The sequence below is a fragment of the Vicugna pacos genome, chromosome 10 (assembly GCF_048564905.1).
Source record: "Vicugna pacos chromosome 10, VicPac4, whole genome shotgun sequence".
Taxonomy (NCBI): Eukaryota; Metazoa; Chordata; class Mammalia; order Artiodactyla; family Camelidae; genus Vicugna; species Vicugna pacos.
Genome location: NC_132996.1, coordinates 39,051,365 through 39,072,141, shown reverse-complemented (window position 1 = coordinate 39,072,141; position 20,777 = coordinate 39,051,365). Strand labels below are relative to the sequence as shown.

At 36.0% G+C, this 20,777-nt stretch overlaps 2 protein-coding genes and 1 non-coding gene across 4 annotated transcripts in view; all 3 read left to right on the top strand.

The window, feature by feature from the left end:
• The window catches only part of PIK3C2A (phosphatidylinositol-4-phosphate 3-kinase catalytic subunit type 2 alpha), an 88,826-nt gene extending 73,976 nt beyond the window's left edge, over positions 1–14,850 (top strand). For both annotated transcript variants that reach the window (XM_006209325.4, XM_072969641.1), the window contains 11 exons: positions 563–699; positions 2,649–2,818; positions 3,399–3,555; positions 4,240–4,349; positions 6,501–6,708; positions 7,912–8,036; positions 8,956–9,073; positions 9,169–9,241; positions 9,584–9,693; positions 9,781–9,906; positions 11,709–14,850. In XM_006209325.4, coding sequence (XP_006209387.2) covers positions 563–699; positions 2,649–2,818; positions 3,399–3,555; positions 4,240–4,349; positions 6,501–6,708; positions 7,912–8,036; positions 8,956–9,073; positions 9,169–9,241; positions 9,584–9,693; positions 9,781–9,906; positions 11,709–11,891 — 1,517 coding nt within the window. In that variant the 3' untranslated portion in view covers positions 11,892–14,850. The remainder of the gene's footprint in view (positions 1–562; positions 700–2,648; positions 2,819–3,398; positions 3,556–4,239; positions 4,350–6,500; positions 6,709–7,911; positions 8,037–8,955; positions 9,074–9,168; positions 9,242–9,583; positions 9,694–9,780; positions 9,907–11,708) is intronic.
• A 3,001-nt stretch (positions 14,851–17,851) lies between these two features.
• On the top strand, positions 17,852–20,505 carry RPS13 (ribosomal protein S13). The gene is made up of 6 exons (XM_006209326.4): positions 17,852–17,958; positions 18,105–18,153; positions 18,337–18,415; positions 19,212–19,381; positions 19,737–19,837; positions 20,430–20,505. Exons 1-6 carry the CDS (start codon positions 17,936–17,938, stop codon positions 20,461–20,463), a joined length of 456 nt encoding a protein of 151 aa, XP_006209388.1. The 5' UTR covers positions 17,852–17,935; the 3' UTR covers positions 20,464–20,505.
• On the top strand, positions 18,965–19,056 carry LOC116282106 (small nucleolar RNA SNORD14). Its single transcript, XR_004191584.1, has one exon. It is a non-coding gene; the product is annotated as a small nucleolar RNA SNORD14 (small nucleolar RNA).
• Positions 20,506–20,777: the final 272 nt, after the last annotated feature.

Genomic DNA, 20,777 nt, shown 5'->3' with positions numbered 1-20,777 from the left:
GTAGATGTTCCATAATTTGATACTTGTTCTAAAGAGTTACAGAGAAAACAAAAAATGATTTGCCCAGCCAGACATTTATATTTCAGTAAGGAAAATAAAACACATACTTGAAACTCAAACACATCAAAAAGACAATCTTAATCTGTTCTTCCCTTTGAAGGGGCTTAATGTACTCTGAAGCACTACTTATATTGCCCAAATAATAATTAGAGAAAGTTCTTTGTGCTGAAATGGGACAGCATGTATCTTATAAGTAACTTAATTAGCGAGGTCAGTATAATCTAGTTTGTAAATAAAATTGTTATTCTTTGTGGGAGTGACACATGAATGTACAGATTAGAGTCTCAAATAGTCAAATGCAACTTTTATATCTTGGGTACTTCTGAAAATAAAAAATTATTTTGATTGCTCATATTTTCTAGCATGGGCTGCCAGACTTGATTTTTTTTTTTGAAATGATAGTTGTTAGCTGGTATCTTGTGTCACAGATTGAAAGCTGTAAATTTTTTAAAGGCTTGTTTTGGGAGACATTTTTACATATCTTAATGTTTTGTTATTAAAGGCATGGTGGAGCTAGTTCCTGCTTCAGATACCCTCAGGAAAATCCAAGTGGAATATGGTGTGACTGGATCCTTTAAAGATAAACCACTTGCGGAGTGGCTGAGGAAATACAATCCCTCTGAAGAGGAGTATGAAAAGGTGACTAGATTGTCTCTTTATTCTAAATAACTGTCAAAAATGTATTACGTAGATCTTAAGTGCTTTCATTTTCCAGCTCTGGTGACTAGTCATTAAGTTTAAGTTGTGGAAATAGCATCTTTGTCCAAGTAAGGAAAAGAATATACAAACACAATGCATTTAATGGCAGGAATCTGAGTGAAACCAATGCTAAATTACCAAAGATTTCCAAACATGTACGTAGAAGCTAGCAAAACAGGGGTATTTTGAAAACCTAAAATACTGTGTTACACATAGATCCTGGAAAAAGCTATGGAAATTAGTTAAGAGTGGCTGCATCATGTGGTTGTAGAACAAGGTTATGGACCAGACTCCCTGGGCTTGAATTCAGGTCCCAAGTCACTCACCAGCTTTAGAGTCTTGGGCAGATTAACCCCTTGTTCTTCAGTGACCTCTGCTATAAAATATTATAGTATATATTATGGCTGTAAAAAAATAATATACTACAAGGTTATTGTGAGAATTAAATGAATTAAAATATATAAAGCGCTACATAGAGTAAATACTTTAATGAATATTCTTATTATTGGAGGCATCAATTTGTTAGGAAAAGGAAATCTCTTAGCACATAAGACCTCTAATGATCCTAAATCGGCCTACGGATGACTCAAGAACACTTACAGTGGTGATACAGATCCCAGTTTCAGTGTCATTTGCCTGACTAGTTTATGCCAGATCATTAATGTACCACATTTACAGATATGTACAAATACTATCTGTTGACCTAAGAAAGTGAAGTAGAGGAATTTTGTCCTTTGTTGGTCTTTTACAGTATTTAAGAGCACTCCCTTTTCTTAATTCTTCGTGGTTTGGGGAAAGCAGTATAGCAGAAGCCAATATTTGTTTATAGTAATATTGGCTCTGTGATTCATGTAAGTTGTTTGGTATAAAATAATTGCCAAGTAACATACACTGAGTGTCTTTTATGCTTTTAACTCTTTTACATGCTTTGGCCAGTAAGAGGGAATATAACACAGTGGGATCCCATTGCTTCAATTTGAATCTTGGCTCTGCCACTTAACAGTGATGTGATCTTGAGTACATAACCTCATTTTTCCTCATATGTAAAATGATGATAACAGTAGTACTGACATCATTGTTTTGTTGTGAGATTTTAAATGAGTTTAGTGTATATAGACTGTGTGTGCATGTATGTGTGTGTGTGGAGTAGTGCAGTGCCTGGTTTGTGGTAAGTACTATGTAGGCAGGCTGTTTTCATCATCGTCATCATCATCACTAGTGATTTCTAGGGGACTATGGAATAAAATTAACCACACAGACTCCATTCTCCAAGAAATGTAGTATCTTGAGAATAAACTAAATGCACTCCTTTAGATTAAAATATTGATTGTATGCAACTTGTATCCTTTTGTATGATATTGCCAGGATAGGCAGGACTAAAGTGAAAGAAGGTCTTCCAGCTTTGAGAAACTTGCAGGTGACATAGAAGGGGTCACCAAATGGGCAACATAACACGTTTGCTGTATTATTGGATGTTTAAAGATACAAGCTGACTTTCTTTATACATGCCATTCCTACAAGCCAAAAAAAGGGGAAAATACTCATTTATTTAGATTAATCTTTGTCCCAGCGTTATCACTGGTAGTAAGCAGAAGAGCCCGTGATGAGCAGGATTCCACAAACATGATGCTTAAAAGATGTTCAAAGACAGTGCATACTCTAAGTAGGGACTGGCCGGATCTCTCTGCCTGTTGAAGACAAATGCTAGAAAGAAGGGGCAGTGACCACCTTTAGAAGACTTTTTATTTTTGAAAAACCCAGTTTATAAGCTGTTGAGAAAGTGGATTACAATGGTGTTTTCAAAGAGTGGTAAGTTACTTTAATATTTGTAACCCTGCCTCCTTTAAAAATAATTTTTTTCCTAATATGATTTTATATCTTTATTATAGGCTTCTGAGAATTTTATTTATTCTTGTGCTGGATGCTGTGTAGCCACCTATGTTTTAGGCATCTGTGATCGACACAATGACAATATAATGCTTCGAAGTACAGGACACATGTTTCACATTGACTTTGGAAAGTTTTTGGGCCACGCACAGATGTTTGGTAGCTTCAAAAGGTACTAATATTGTTACTGTTGCTAAAGAAAAGAGAGGCATTCCTATTTCACAAGTTGATGTCCCAAACTTTACTTTTTTTCTTGCTGTTCTTTGTCTTGTAGCTTCCTTTGAGCATAAGGATGAAAAAGGCCCTAAAAGATGACTTTACCCTGTAGTAGACAAGAATGAGTATGAGTGTGTAACCTTTGTTGAAATGAATTAAGGTGTATTTTATTTTATCTAGTTAATAGTATCTGTTAGAAATGTTCCCATTTGTATAGTAGCAATGAGTACAAAATTTTTCTCTGTGAATGTTTGTAACTACCGTTTGCTCTCTCTTTGGGTGTGTGGATTGATAAATATTACCTTGGAAAAAAATATCATACGTAAGTTCTATCTAAATAATGAGATTATATGGTGGCTTTCCTGAAAATGTGAATTTTTAAGAATTACGCAAATTCAGAACTGCCTTATACTAAGTTTCTCCGTTGGAAATTGCTATGACTCAGATAGCTTTAGTTCAATACCCATGCAATAGTAATAGCACTATTTGAATATCTTCTGTAAATAATGCTTTTTATGACTTTTTTTTTTAAATAGGGATCGTGCTCCTTTTGTGCTAACCTCTGATATGGCGTATGTCATTAATGGGGGTGAGAAGCCCACCATTCGCTTCCAGCTGTTTGTGGACCTCTGCTGTCAGGCCTACAACTTGATAAGAAAGCAAACAAACCTCTTTCTTAACCTCCTTTCACTGGTAACTCTGTTATTTACAAGCATTTAATTAATTTTATATTAATGCTTCTTTTTCAGTATCTAAAAAAAGATTTTGTGATTTTGGAGTAAAATTTATTGTAGTTTCAAGTATCAGATAATGTTATTACCAAAATATTTTTAAATTGCTGCTGTGTGAAATATGCCAGATGCTGTTTATGTATAATACAAAAAAATAAGTCACTAGCGTTAGTACCCTGGGGATGAGGAGTAATAGTAACTGAAAGGAACCTTGAGAGGGTCATCTGGGATGATGTTAAATATTTTGTGTCTTACTCTGGATGTTTTCAGATTGTGAGCATTTATTAAGTTCTACTCTAAAGATTTCTGTGCTTTTCTGAATGCGTATTAGTTAAAAAGTAAAAACAAAGCGAGAAGCCTTGCTTTATTTTTATTATTGTGACTGAAATTAAAGTAGATACAGAGGACTAGACAAAAGGTTTGGATTTCACAGCTTTTATTCCATAAATAGTTGACTTCCTTTGCCAGGATTTTTCTCATTTATAAGAGAATCACTTAGGTCCCTAAAACACTAACAAACTCCTCAAAACTGTGATTATTTTCATTTTTGTTTGCTTTATTTTGGATTACTTGGCCAGCTTTTAGGGAGGGATGGGGAACAGACTTTTAAGAAATTCAACTTACAAACTCTTTATCCTATGTATAGATGATTCCTTCAGGGTTACCAGAACTCACAAGTATTCAAGATTTGAAATATGTTAGAGACGCGCTTCAACCCCAAACTACAGATGCAGAAGCTACAATTTTCTTTACTAGGTATGGAATATTTAAGTATATTAGAGAAAGCACATACTGTTTAGCTTTGTTTTCCTTAGGGTAAACAAATGCTGTATATCAAAATTCTGATTTACAGGAAAATGTGATTCACAGTATTAGCAAATAGTAGGTTTACCAAAAGTTAATTTCAAAAGTTTATTTACCAACAAGTATATATAAAATAGATAAACAAGTTTATACTGTATAGCACAGAGAAATATATTCAATATCTTGTAGCTCACAGTGAAAAAGAATATGAAAATGAGTATATGTATATTCATGTATGAATGAAGCATTGTGCTGTACATCAGAAATTGCCACATTGTAAACTGACTATAACTCAATTTTTTAAAAGGTTTATTTACTGAATAAATGTAAAGGATCAGCAATAGGACTTTTAAAAATACATCTATTTCTCTCAAAATATGATCTCAAGTTTTATTTAGTATAATCAATTATAAACATCTTATTTATGAACTATTTCTGCAAAACATAGTTTCTACAGTGCCAAATACAAGATTTTTTTTCCTGAAATGATACCTGTACTAATGTATTTTTCAGGATTCTGCTGTACCAATTTTCATGGATATCATAAGAGCTTAAAACAGCAAACTCTGGGACACTGCGATAGTAAATTGTTACTACATGACATAGTACTTGAAATACATACACCGATAACTGGCACTTGAACTTGTGATTATTGCTTTAAAAGCAGATCTTCCTGGCAAATATGTTCTAAAGGTCTGGTGACCAGATTGGTCACAGACTTGTGGTACCACTTCATTAAACGCCACAGAAGGGAAGGGCACATGGGATTATGTTCTTTCCTTTTTCTCTTGCTTTCTTCCTCTCAGTGGAGAAGAGGTAGAAAACACTGGATTGGACTTCCCTAGTCTCAAGAGTCTGGGCTGAATTGAACTGAAGGAAGCTGATTTTTGTATAGCCATTCCAAACTAATCCTGATAATTTAGGTATTGGTGGGTTTTGTTTTTTAAGAGATTTGCTGTCTCCCCTGGGCAAAACTATAAAGCAGGCATATAAGTATTAGTCAACTTGGCCTGCCATAACAAAATACCATAGACAGGGTGGCTTAAACAAAGGAAATTAATTTTCCATAGTTCTGGAGGCTGGGAAGTCTGAGGTGCCAGCCGATACACTTCCTGGTGAGAGTTCTAGCTTTCTCACTGTTTCCTCCCAGGAAGAAGGAAGGAGAAGAAAAAGAAAGAAGAAAATCACTCTTTATAAGGACACTGACTACATAAAGGCCCTATGGAGTTGGGGCTTCAACTTATGAATTTTAGGGGACACAAACATTCAGTCCATAGCAAGGCAAAAACCTCTGAGGTTCCCTGACTTCTTTTTGAATCTCTTTCGTTATTTCTTTATTCTGTTTTTGAGATTTCTTGTTGCCTTTGCTTGCCTAAAATGATTTATTCAGGCCTGCCTTCCAGATTTATTCACACCAAACTCCCCATCTTGTTAAAACTTCTTTTTCCAACTGAGGGAAAATTATGACTTTCTGAAGAAGTAATCTGATACCAGATTCTACTCTTCTACTATTTGATGGAATAGATTGTTTGGATTACTTTGGATACTTGCTTCTATACCTGTTTAATTGCCACCTTCCTCATTTATTATATAAAATAACAAGTCATCTTTTGGCATTATGCAACCATCTTCTATCCCTAATAGTTTTTTAAATTAGTATTGGATAACTATGTAAGTTTAAAAAGCTAATCCAATCTGTTCTTAGAAACAATGATCAGTACACATATGTAAACTAAAAAAAAAGTGCAATATATTGTATATATGTATTTACATGCAATATAATGCATATGTGCAAACTAATAATTCTACCTAATAAAACTGAAAAAGAAAAAAAAAATAAATTAGTATTGGACCCCACAGAGTTTAAGAAATCCAACCATCATTTCTTGGAGACAATGGGATGAGGTGGAATGGAGACTTTCTTCTTGGGGTGAGATATATTTTAATGGGTTTTGGCGTATAGAACAAAGGGAATCCTTGACAAAGTGAGAATCTGCTTACTATTTTTAAAGGAATGAAAGTGTTTGTTACCTTTTATTATAAGAATTAAGAATGTTTTCTCATGAGCTTTAATATTAACACATTTTTTTTATTATTTTGTAGGCTGATTGAATCAAGTTTGGGAAGCATTGCCACAAAGTTTAACTTCTTCATTCACAACCTCGCTCAGTTGCGTTTTTCTGGTCTTCCCTCCAATGATGAGCCCATCCTCTCATTTTCACCCAAAACCTACTCCTTTAGACAAGATGGTCGAATCAAGGAAGTCTCTGTTTTCACTTACCATAAGAAATACAACCCAGATAAACATTATGTAAGCTTGGTTTGATATCTGTAGAGACTCATGCATGCAATGTTGTTGTCCTTTCCTACTTCCTTCATTGACTCTGAGAAGCATTTGTTCTTTTCATACTTTTTTCTTCCATGGATGGCCCAAAAGTAAATAAATGTACTTGGAGCATTTCTAATTATTTTTTGGTATTTATCTCTTGGTAAATTATTCTCCAGAACCATGAGGGACAAATGATACTCTTCCTTTCAGAGACAAGACCAAAAGGGTGGTGCTGTTTTGCTTTTCCCCTTCCTTATCTTTAGTTTATTCTTAATTTCAAAGGTAAAGCTTGCTCATTGTAACAAACTCAACCAAGCATGTAAAATAAAAATCAAAGTTCTTGTTCCACTCTCCAGGGATGAAGTAATATAAAACATGTACATAAAGTTTGTTTTTGAACAAAAACAGGATCCTTAGTGTGCTTCCCACCACTGCTCAATTGTATAGCATTATCATCTTTTTTGCTGTTATTTTTGTGCTAATATTTTTGTTGGATAATACTTTATAGCACTGTCAGCCTTGAAATTTTTAACAAATTGATAGATTTCAGAAAGTGACTTCACTATTATTTTAATTTTCATCTAGTGTATTATTAATAAATTTTTATATATTTATGGAGTATTTTATCCTAACACCATTTTATTGAGGAGACCATTCTTTTCCCCCGTGATTTATAATGCCACCTTTAAATATACTAAGTTTGTTTCTGGTCTTCCATAGATATATGTATCTGACTCTTTGTGCCACCAGTATTTTACTCTTTTAAGTATTTTATAGTGTGGTGACTTGACAATATAGTTTAAATATCCAGTAAGATGGGACTTCCCTTAGCCCCCTTTGCCTTTTTTCTCATTTGCTCTCTTAAATTAATTTACTAATATTTTCATTGGAAATGCACTAAAGTTACAGATTTGGGAAGTATATTCATTATAGTTAACCCTGGGAATAAAGTGACTTTTACTTTTCGTACTTGTTTATTTCTTACAATAGTTAATATTACTTTTAGAATATAGTTAGATATGCTATAAATACAATAATTTTTATATTTGCTGTTTACTATTGGTGACATATATATTACCAAGTGAAAAGCACTTGGTACATATAATGGTCAAGCTGAAAATTTTATTTTTGTCAAGAAAGGTTATATTATAAATCTAATGTGTTTGGTGTGTGATTTCTTTTCAGATTTATGTAGTCCGAATTTTGCGGGAAGGACAGCTTGAGCCATCATTTGTGTTCCGGACATTTGACGAGTTTCAGGAACTTCACAATAAACTCAGTATTATTTTTCCACTTTGGAAATTACCAGGGTATGTTCCCATCCTTGTACATTAATCCTTTTTTATAGGAAACAATTTTTTATTATTAAGTATAGGTCAAAAGCTTTGTGTAAGTTAGTGTAAGATACTGGACCATGTGTGACTTATTTTCCTTTCTATCACAAGGGCCTAATACAGTACTAGACATAAACAAGGAACTGTAAGTTTGTTTTGGATGAATAAGCAATCAAGATCTTAAACTTCTAATATGGAATTTTACAGCTTTCTAAATCACTGCAGAAATACGATCATACTGAGCTCCTTTGAAAATAATAAACTAAGGCATAGAGGCTGTTAATCAGAATTTTAGTGTTTAGTTTTATATTTGATATGCTTTGGAGACCTTCAGTTTCTAATGTAGCTAATAACCCATAGATTTCCTGTGTCCAATTGCTCATATTCTTCTCAGACTAGATTTCAAAAATAAGGAGGCAGCAAAGTAGGTATCAGAGTTTATTTCCATGTGCAGTCTCATTTTCCACTGCCAGCAAGTAAGCAGAGTTAAGATGATCTTGATAAGAGCCCTATGGCATTTGTGGATTTTACCAGTATCTACAATAAGCTATGGCTGATTGAATAATGATTATTTTGGAGGATAAGATCTGCATATAATATTTGTGAAGACTCTTGAGAAGAAATAAGTAGGAAATAAGTAATAAATACAGCAAAATAGCAAAACAGTGAAATTTTGTACCAGCTTCATAAAAGGATAATGTATACTTGAACTATTTCATCTCTAGTACTTTGAATAGAAATCACAAAAATTACTACATTGTGAATTAAGACTCCACTTCATATTTAAGTATATAAAAGTATATTTCTAAGTAAATATTGTAGTTGACTCTATAAATACTCCTAGATGAAATAATTTAAATCCCACTTTTTTTGTTTGTGTTTTTTTCTTTGTTAGCTTTCCTAATAGAATGGTTCTAGGAAGAACACACATAAAAGATGTAGCAGCTAAAAGAAAAATTGAGTTAAACAGTTATTTACAGAGCTTGATGAGTGCTTCAACGGATGTAGCAGAGGTGACTATCTTAACTGAAAAATAATAACATACTATTTTTTGTGCTACATAATATTTAAATTAATGAGTCTTTTTTTTTTCTCCCTTCTGTCTTAGTGTGATCTTGTTTGTACTTTTTTCCACCCTTTACTTCGTGATGAGAAAGCTGAAGGTATAGCTAGGTCTGCAGGTGAGATGATTTTTTCTCCTTATTGATAATTCATGGCTTTCCTATGACCTGCAAACCTGTAATTTGTTTCTCAGTGGATGTGGGAGAGTGACAGTGGGGTTACTGTCTGTAACCAGTGAGAATGAGAGAAGGGTAGTCTTTCTAAGCCAGTCTATTGCTGGATAAACATAATTTACCTAATGGTGCATGACTGCTAAAGAAGTATTTTTCAGTGGCCTACCAGGTTCTTACGTTTTTCCTCCAACATGTGATGGTCCTGGAATTAAAGCAAAAAATTTTTTTGTTGCAGCTTGAACCACTGCAAGCAATATAAAATAAAGATGAACATATTTATATTTTCAGATGCAGGTCCCTTCAGTCCTACTCCAGGCCAAATAGGAGGAGCAGTGAAATTATCTGTCTCTTACCGAAATGGTACTCTTTTCATCATGGTGATGCACATCAAAGATCTTGTGAGTGATTACAAATAATGATGATTGTAGACGAAACTTGTACCTTGGTAGGAAGCATTACTATTAAGGGAATGCTTTTCTTTATAGGTTACTGAAGATGGGGCTGATCCAAATCCATATGTCAAAACATACCTACTTCCAGATACCCACAAAACATCCAAACGTAAAACCAAAATTTCACGAAAAACTAGAAATCCGACATTCAATGAAATGGTAAGTTAAAAATCACTTCTAAAAATTTCCTAGATTTTTGTTTTGAGATTTTAAAATTTTAAACACTGTAAATTTCTTTAGCTTTCAGCAACTGAACTATTTATTGTACTAGTAAAGAATACCAATAGCAGTCCAGTGGTATTTAACAAAATGATGCAGAATTGAACCCTCGACCCTTGGGCTTTAAAAAGATCTTAGCATCCATTATTCAACTACCCTTCCAGTGCTTAAACCCTCTCTACAACTCTCTCAAAAAGTGCATGTCTGATCTGTACTGAAATACTTTCCAGGCCATCCAGTTTGTTTCGGGCAACTCCAACTCTTAGATTTTTTTTTTTTTTTTTTTTTACTGAGCTGAAATCTTTACTTCCTGTAGTTTGTACCTGTGGGTCTCAGTTGTACCTGCTGGAACCATACACTTCTTTTGGTTCTTTTCCTCTTCTACACAGCATCCCTTGAGATAACTGAAGTTCAGATGCTCCTCCTCTTTATGCTTTTAAAAATATCTTCAGTATCTTTACCTTGGTTTGATAAGATGTAGTCTCAAAATCATCCTTCTAATTTGTCTTAGTTCATCAGCAGCCTAACTGAAAGCAGTAAGCAAAGCATCAGCTGCTGAGCTACTCATGGTCAACTTATAAATCTCCTCATCTGTTAAAACCTGCTTAATCCTTAGTCAACTACTACCTTGGGATAAACACATTATTTGTGTACATTACTATTACTTCCACATGAAAATGTCTGGATAGAGATTTGATGGCAAATAATTCTGATTTTTTTTAATCAAAGCTATAAATTTATTAAAACTATAGAATATCTTTTCAGCCCTTTAAAAGCATAAAAAATGTTTGGTGAAAACCAGTTGGTATTATTCTCAAAAACTAGTATTGGCTTTTTTTCGAGTTAGTGTTATAGTTTCAAGAAAATGAAGTATGGTCAGTTTTTTTAGTTCTTTTAGTCAAACATAAGGACTAGATTAAGGAGATGTTTCTCAGAAGTTATGGTGAGGCTTCCTTGAAAATGAAAAAAAAATTCTTAAGTGTTGAATGTGGTGTTTGAAACAGAATAATAGCTTTTCAACACCAGATTTGCTGTAAACTGCATTTGGAGTTGGTGAGTTGCATTGAATTATGAATAATCAGAAATTATCATTTCATGGTACATAAAATCCAACAGAAAAAAGACAAAGGAAATTTTAACCCCTCCTTTTTTTTGTTGTTTTTGTTTTTTGGGGAAGGTAGTATTTATTTATTTGATTTATTATCGTTATTATTTTTTTTCTTTAACGGAGGTACTAGGGATCGAACCCATGACCTCATGCATGCTAAGCGTGCACTCTATCACTGAACTATACCTTCCCCCATCCCTCATTTTCTGTAAAATAATTATAATTATATGGTTTCAACTTGTTTCTTTCCACTCTATTTTTCTCCCATTCTCTTCCTTTCACTTCTCTTTTTAAGATGATCTGTTAGATCATCTTAAGGCAGGCTACTATGTAATTTCTTTTCCCTTCCCCATACCTCCATTTCAGAAAAACCATGTTTTTACTTTTTAGCCAATAGTAATTTTCTGCTTCGTGCACTCCTGTGTCAGACACCCTGAGGAATGATAATACATACCAAGATTCTTGAAGTACAAAATGTGCATCTAAAGTATGACACAGATTCTACGAAATATGTTATAATCAATGTCATTAGTTGTAGTCACTCTTTGACTACTAATCTCACTTGTTTTTACTTACAGTAATCCTAGAAACTAGACAAATTATAATCTACTGTTTCTTTTTGCCTTTGCTATAGCTTGTGTACAGCGGATATAGCAAAGAAACCCTAAGACAGAGAGAACTTCAGCTAAGTGTACTGAGTGCAGAATCTCTGCGGGAGAATTTTTTCTTGGGTGGAATAACCCTGCCTTTGAAAGATTTCAACTTGAGCAAAGAGACGGTTAAGTGGTATCAGCTGACTGCAGCAACCTATTTGTAAGCTAGTGAATTTCTGAGCTTTGGAAGCAAGAACAGTTATAAACATGTGCACGCACACACATGTGAACTCTGTATAGTATTTTTATACTTTTGACAGAAATTGTAAAGTAAGTGTACTTGCTGCATTTCAACACATCTGTTGGACCAACAGTCACTTAACTAACTTTTATAAATTTGTTGTCGCCATTGTCGTTTTAAAGTCACATAGAATGCTATAAATCCTAAACCTAATATAAAAGTCCTGAAAAAGACTTTGAGTTGGTGAAGGATTTACTCCTTTCTTGAGTAATTCAGAGGAATAGCTTTAGTGTGGTCTGATAGTACTGTGTCAGTTCAACCATCTATTTTGCATTATTTCTTACAGACACAGCATGTTTGTTTTTCTGTTTTGCACATTTTACAGCCTTTACCACTGTGTATGTTCACAAACACCAAAGGAGAGGAAAGGTGCAGGATGTTACCATAAAAAAATGCAGCTGCTAATTCACAGGGCCGAGAGGCAAAGCACAAATCATAGATAGTTATGTTAAGAACTACTAAGTAGTTTATTAGGGGGAAATAACATTGCTTTTTATTAAACATGTCTTTAAAGCCTTTTCCAGACTAAGTGCCAGTCACTGAAGTTGTAAATAATGGTGCCTTAACTTCATATGCTTCTTTGGCACTTCATTCTGATTTTTTTTGTAACTTGATAAATAATTGTAAGTAGTTTTCACTCACTTTTTACTAAAGAGAAGAAATCATATACACTTACTAATGTTTTTCCCACAGAAAGATCTTTTTCTCTACTTCTGATATGTGACTTAGTTATTTAAGTGTCAGCCATTTGATTTATGTTTTTGTTGTCCAGTAACTGAATGAGGTTCACTGACAAAGCTGTACACTAAATTCCACCATTCCATTATAATCCTACGTTTATTCCTAGGAGTGTGAGTTGAAGTTTGATAATTTTACCTCCATACATCTAGACTCCACTCTCTTATTAAACAAGGGAAGATGTTCACCCATGTGCCCATTCCTGTTAGGTAGAAGAACTCCATGAGTAGAGCAGCCTCTTCACAAGAGACCCAGGACAAGAATTCTAGGGTCCAGATCGAATTTTAATGTAGAACTTTATGACAAAATTTGTCTTGTAAGCTGCCTTACTTACATTTGTAAACACTGTGCATTCACATGAATTACTTTCCTTAATATAATGGGATTCAGAAGCATAAGGGACATGATTGAAATTATTCTACAGTAACCAGTAAGATTCATTTTTATTAGTTATTCATTCAACTTCACCCATAATTTTGTGTTTAGTTTGGATAAATAGGTTTGTATATTCTCATGTCTAGAATAGAAAATCAGACATTTTTTAAATGGTAAGAGATTGTAGCAATCTGGTTGCTGTGAGATAACTGACAAAATATGCAATGAAAAACATCAAGAAAGAAAGGACAATCTCCAATTCAGTTGCCCAGAACAGAATTTTATGAACTATGTAAATGTTTAATATAAATGGTGATATACCTGCAGAACAGATATAGAAGAGTTGACGATGTATCAGTGGGACAGGTTATTAAAAAAAACTTGAAATTTTCGGTGCCTAACACTAATGGTCCATTTGTAGGAAACCCCATGAGAATGATTTATGAATGTCTTTTTTTTAATTTTATGTTAAGATGTATTGTCTATTTAATAAGTTAATTAAAATGCAGATCAAAGCCGTTTATTTGCTTTTTCCATATACGGTTAACATTTCCTTAAAATGTATAAGTAGCTTTGCAAATGTAAAGAAGTACTAGATATTTTCACTTAAGTTTTTGAGACCTAATTCCATTCCATGAGTTGTCACTTAGCCACTGTTTAAAAACAAAAAAAGAAGTAGTGTCTTAGTGAAAGGTCATTGTTAATTGGACTCAATGTATACTGCCTATTTGCAGTTTGTTACAGCAGTGTCTTTTACACAAATAACAGAGCTAGAAATACAATACCACTTTTCAATGACAAGAAATATGGATTCTTATCTAAAAGTGTATATTATGATTAATATTGTACAGTTTAACCAGAGTTCAGAAGAAGTGGTAATGTTTTCTCTTAATTTAACTCATTATGCGCCTTCTTTGGTTATTAATAAACACACAAACATGCTTCACATATATTTTAAATGTAAGTTATTTCTTTATGAAATGCTAATCTTAGCCCTTACTGCTCCCCCCTCCCAGAAAATTGACAGAGGCACCTCTTTGCACTACTTACTATCAATAAATTTTAAATCAGTTTTTTAAAACCATTTTTTTAAAGCTTGCAGTAAAGTAAATCTGAAACAAAAGTTTAAACAAACTGGCGAAGACACTAATTTTTATGTGTAATCACAATGTTTATACCTATCTTTACTGAGTAAAAATAATTATGCTACACGTAGGTCCTACACCAGAAGAATTCTTTCCTCTTGCAGTGTTTGGCATTTGAAAATAATGGTTTACTCAAAGAACCTATTATTTCTCTACTGAAGAACCCAATGTGGAACTTGCACTGATGTTTTTATTACTGCCTTTATAAGAATCTATAGGTATTTAAATATTAAGGCATGTATGACCTTTGATAAAGTATTTTATCTTTTCAAATTAATGTTGTATAAAAGTTTTAATATCTTGCCTTAAGTTGGTTGACTGTTCTTTCTGGGATTCAAGTATTGTGGATTTAAAAGAGAAAACATTCAATTTGATACTTTAGATTAAAAAGGAATGAAACCCCACTACCATAATCCATGGATTCACTTACATGCTGTTTGACTAGCAGTGCAAACATGAATGAATATGCCAATTAGTCTCATCTATAAGAACCAAACACTTCAATTATATTAAGGTAGTTAGTAGAGATGTATAATATTTTTATTAATATCTTGAATATATTCAGTGGATTGAATGTGACTTCATAACTGTACTATGATTGTATTAAAATATTTCTAGAACAAAGGATCTCTGCTATTATTTCTTTCCTCATCAACATTAACATTTTTGGTTCCAAACTTTAATATGAGCTGTTAACTGTTCTTTGCGTCTCACCCAGGAATTTATTAGGTTCAAATAATCCTGAATTTCAGAACTGGCCTGTCATTTGTCCCTAAAAATATCCAAGTAGAATGTCTAGAAGGTATGGATTGCCACTTAACTAGAACCCCATTACTACTTCATAGAAGTGAAATGCTTCTGTGAGTATGGTCCTTGGATTTAGAAGTTTACTCAAGTATTAAATAGTAGGGTAATATAGCCATATTATAGACGTACCTACAGAACAGGAAAATGTTGACTCTTAATACCATACCTCCATCCTGGAATTGATACCATTGAGATTGTGGTTCTCTGACCCTAGAGGTAACATGTAAAAGAGCCCAGAGACCATGAAAGAGCAGGAAATTACAGCCAGTTACTTTGGTTGATAAACTCAGTTTCTATCAGGTAAAACAAAAACAAAAACACCTTTATTTTACCCTTACTCTTGGGAACACTTTATCATGTAAATTTTAGACATGTACAAAGTTACACAACAGTATAATGTCCTCCATGAATGAATCCCATCCCACACCTTCAACAGTTACCTTAAGGTTAATCTCGTTTGAGCTATATTAATTAGGATCTGCCTAGGTGTAGATATTATTTTTTTCTACTTGGGACCTTAAATGTATGGATCAGTAACTTTCTTCAGTTTTCAATAATTTATTATGACATCTTTTCCAGTTGACTACGTCTTTCTTCAACTGTTTAACCTCTCCATTGAGCATTTATTTTGGTTATTGTATTTGTCACTTCTAGAACAACTGTTTGGTTATTTTTGTTTGTTTCAATCATGACCCAGGAAAAGCACAAGACTGCCAAGATCAGTGAAGAAAGAATAGTTTTTTTCAACAAGTGGTGCTGGGAGAATAAGATAACCATGTGCAAAAGAATGAAGTAGGACACTTGCAGCATATACAAAAATTAATTCAAAATGGACCCAAGACCTAAACATTACTAAAATTATAAAACTCTTAGAAGAAAACATAGGTGTGTATCTTTGAAACCTAGGATTAGACAGTTTAAGTATGTACAAAAAGCACAAACTACAAAAGAAAAAGATAATGATAAAAATAAAGATATCCTATGAGGATAATCAAGATACTGTGTTGGGAGGGAGAAGAACTCCTGTAGTCTTCCTCAGGGAAGTCCTCTCTGAAATGACATAGAGGCCAGGATCTGAAAGCCAGATCTGAGAAAATCTTGGAGAAGAGCACTTCAGGGAGTGGTAACAGGAAGAGGAAAGGAACACGCTTGTTACCTTGGAAGTTAAGAAAGAAGTGTGGCTGGAGCGTTTAGAACCAAGGGGATTTTGGTAAGAGGTCAGGGGTTTGAATTTTACTCTAAATGCACTGAGAAAGTATGGAAGAGATTTATTCAGGGGAATAATACATTATCTGATTTAAGTTTTCTTAGATCACTCTGACAGCTAGGTGGAGAATAGGTTACATGTGTTTGGGGTGGGCACATGAGTAAAAGCACAAATTGCATGGATACCAGAGTTCCCCAGGTGAGAGATGATGGTGGCTTGGATTAGGGGTAGCAGCGGAAACAAGTGAATGTATTCGTGATATATTTTTGTGGTAGAGCTGAGATGACTCTTAAACGGAATAAGACGAGGAAACATTGAGACTCAAGGTTTATGGTTTGAGTAAATGGGTAGTGTTTTAACTGATAAAGGATCTGGAGTAGGTAGCTAGGGGTGGAGATTGGGAATTGGAGCCATGTTAAAGTGAGATACCTATCCCATATCTGGGCTAAAGATGTAAATTTAACTAATGATAAGAATGTATCTTTGCTAGGGAAAAAAAAAGATTACTCAATTTGAATGAAATTCCTAATGCTTTGGGGAAAATTAGTCATCAAGTAGTGACATGGAAAGAGTGGTGATGAATGCTTCAATGCTTAAGGTTTCTTTAAAATCTAACCAATTACTTTAAACCTGTGGACAGAATTAGTAATTTCTCTGACCTTCCTCCTCCCCGGTGTCACGCAGTATTTGAACAAGCTCCTTCATTTGCCCATTTTTTTCAACGCATTCCTGTGTAACAGCACTGAGTCTTAAAAGAGTTTCAATGGCAGTTTCCTTGTGCCAACAACTTCAAATGCCTCATTTTCCCCTTCATCCGCCCCACTTCCCTTCACCTCCCTACATCCAGCTCCAGCCTTTGCCATCGTGTTCCCAAGGTTCTTCCATGTTCACCAATTCTCTCACTCCGGATGCGGCTCCATTGCCCAACACTTCTCCCGGCCGAGCCTAGCGCCCTAGGCGGCGCCCCACAGCCCAGTGTAGAGCAGAGTAACGAGGTCTCAAGTAGAGGGCTGGGTACAGGGTAGAGGACCGCCAGGGCCTAGTTCAAGTCCCTACGCAGGTTAGTCTCCGTAGTCAGTGATCCCTCCCTTGAAAGATAAGAAATGGTATTGCTAGGCAAGGCAGTAGCCACTACCATTACTTCCAGTGAAGCACTTATCACCTTAGTATTTATTGTACCTGCAAATATTTCAAAAGCAGGGACAGACTCTGAGGTCTTCAGTGCCGAGACATGGCCTGGCGCTAGTGAATGAACAACTGTGTAGGTATGAACGTCAGGAGCCCAAATTCGCTGGGCGACAAGAGCGCACAGATAGTGGCCTTCCATAAGGCGGGGACCAAATCCACCAACCCGTGCAGTCATATCTGCTCTGCGCACTCCTAGTCCGGGATCCAAACTTGCACAACCTCACTACAGTCAGCTTGTCTTACAAGTGAACAGACGCGTGGGGAGGGGGGCTCTTTTTCCCGCTCCGGCGTGTAGCCGCCTCAAAGACCAATGCATGCCGGGATATGTAGTCCACGTTGAAATGCATTTCGGGCTATGTAGTTACGCCGACGCCGGAAATACGTAGCGCAGCTCCGCCTCCTGCGGACGAGGAAGTAGCGGCATGTTGCGTCACTTCCTGCGCGGAGGGTAGCTTCCTGCGGCGTTCCGAGCCTCGTTCTCCTTTTCGCTGCCGGACTGTCGCCATCATGGGTCGCATGCACGCTCCCGGGTGAGCCCAGGTTTCTGAAAGGGTTACAGGGCTTGGTCCGGGGATGGGGACAAAGGAGGAGGTGTGGACAGCGGGTCGAGGGGGTGAAGTTCTGGGCTACTGTGGCATGGGCCGCCTTCTCACCCCGAGACTGCTTCTCTCCCCAGGAAGGGCCTGTCCCAGTCGGCTCTGCCCTACCGCCGCAGCGTACCAACCGTAAGTAACATGGAGGGACCGAGGAGAGGTCGGGAGGGGGTGCCATTCGTCGCTCCGGAGAAGCGGCGTGGGGATGGAGACCACGTGTGCACGAGGAGCGCGGTTTTGACTCGGAGGGCTTCGCTATGCTTCGGTACCATCCGCAGTTTCTCTTTCTGAGGCGAATTTCTTTTCCATAAACAGTGGCTGAAATTGACGTCTGATGACGTGAAGGAGCAGATCTACAAACTGGCCAAGAAAGGCCTGACTCCCTCACAAATTGGTGAGTGTTTTTGTCTAATGTAGCGCTTTCCGCCTGCCCTTGCATAACTTGCTGAAATAGACTGACAGTAAATGTGTCTCAAGTGGCCTGAAAATTTTCTGCCCATTTTCCTGTCGTTACTGTTGATGATGACCGAGGTCTAGCCTTCATCTGCTGAACTCAGGTTCTTACTTGGGAGACGGTAAAACGATTAAAATGCTCGCCAGAGTCTAATCAGCGTTCACTTTGGGCTAGGCACTGCCTGCTCTGGGTGCATGGTTTTATGCACTTTACCTGTACTGTCCTCATTTAATTCTGATAGCCAGACTTAAAATACTTTCAGTAAATGCTAGTAGTTTTCCCTGTCTTAAGTTGAGGAAACTGAGGCACACTGCAGCTATACAACTAGCCCCAAACCAGATTGGCTACTCAGGGTGCTCATCACACTTGCTCACAAGATGGTGGAGGTATCATACACAACAGGGAACATGTAATAGATTGTTAGGTGGTGAGATGGTGCTATTCTGAAGAATACCATTGATTCCCTCGGTAGCCTGTAGTTCAGCAAGCTCACTATGATGATGGTTTTCCAACATTCGCAGTTTCCACCAGAAGGGTTTTTTCCTTGGTGTTGGGTTAACCTTCCTTGGATGTCTGAGTGAGCTTGGTGTGCTTTCTCACTTTCCTGTTTGTGATGTATGAAAGTAAGCCCTGTTTTGACAGGTAAGAAACACGGAAAGTGACTTGATCTCATGCTTGACATGATACTTTCCAGTTTGTGTGTTTGGTTTGGGAAATTATTTTATTCCCTTTTCAGGTGTGATCCTGAGAGATTCACATGGTGTTGCACAAGTACGTTTTGTGACAGGCAATAAAATCCTGAGGATTCTTAAGTCCAGAGGACTTGCTCCTGATCTTCCTGAGGATCTTTATCATTTAATTAAGAAGGCTGTTGCTGTTCGGAAGCATCTTGAGAGGAACAGGAAGGTAAGAGAATAGAACTGCTTGTGCTAACTCATTTCAGTAAAATACAGTGCATCTGATTTGAATTCTCTAAGGTGGCTTAGTGCGCAAACAGGTCACACTGCAGTTGGCTTTGAAATAAAAATTCTACCAGGAGAGATTTGTAGGGGGAGCTTTGGCTCCCTAGGCGCAGAGTATTCAGTTGGCTGAAAATATTGAGGTGTTTATTTGCATTTTCTATCATTCCTGTTAAGTCTTCTGGAGCCTTATGAACTAATCTGGCCACATGAATCTTAGCCTATGATTCTGTTCATTCCTTGGTTGAAAGAATGTTTAGTTTTGAGTAGTTTTCCTGAATTCTGTCAACTTTTACTTTTAGGATAAAGATGCTAAATTCCGTCTGATTCTGATTGAGAGCCGTATTCATAGGTTGGCTCGCTATTACAAGACCAAACGAGTCCTCCCCCCCAATTGGAAATAGTAAGTATCAACCTGTTTTTGTTAATGACAAGAGTTGGCCAGATATTAATATAGTAATAATTAACAGTAAAAGGCCTGACAGTAAAAGTTTTAGGCTGAGGATATGTGGTCAATTCTCATTATAGCAAGAATACAGCCATAGAGGATACATCAACACATGGGTGTGGCTGTGTTCTTTTGAAACTATTAACGAAGACGAGCAAAGGACATAGTTTGGTATTTGGTAGACTACTGATGTAGAGCACAAGCTATTTGACTCCCTTTTAGATAGTAACGTTTCACTTACCTCTGCTCCCAGGTGTGTATGTTACCTTAATTTTTGCATAGATTGCTCACTGTGATTTCTGGACATTCACAGTTTCCACCAAAAAGGTTTTTCTTTATGTTGGCTAGTTCTTCCTTGGATGTCTGAGTGAGCATCTTTATTCATTGTGCTTGAGCACAGTGAACTGATTCAGGAGCTCAGGTGCATTTTATATATTTGGGGGTTATTTTAGCTGTTAGGAAACAGCTCTATTTTGAGAGCATCTGAATGAATATGGAGGACTTTTATTAATCCAGCTCTTCTCCTCTCCCCTCTTTTTCTTTTCAGTGAGTCATCCACAGCTTCTGCCCTGGTTGCATAAATTTGTGTGTACTCAAGCAATAAAATCATTGTTTAAGTAGAAGCATGTTTTGTGTTTCTTTCCCTTACAAAATTGTCTGGTTTGTGTTTTCTTTTTTGATTTGGAAGTGTTTTAGCAGAATTAGAATTGTGTGGTATCACAGGGAGCAATAAGATAATATCTCTTCACTGCTCAACTAGGTGAGCAGTTGATACCTTTATGAGCAGTTGTTGTATACACGGTGGGTGGTGGGTACTGGAAGAAATTAGGAAGTAGTGACTTACTGTTATGATGTTACGGCAGAAATGTTTCTGAGTAATTTTGATACACTTAGA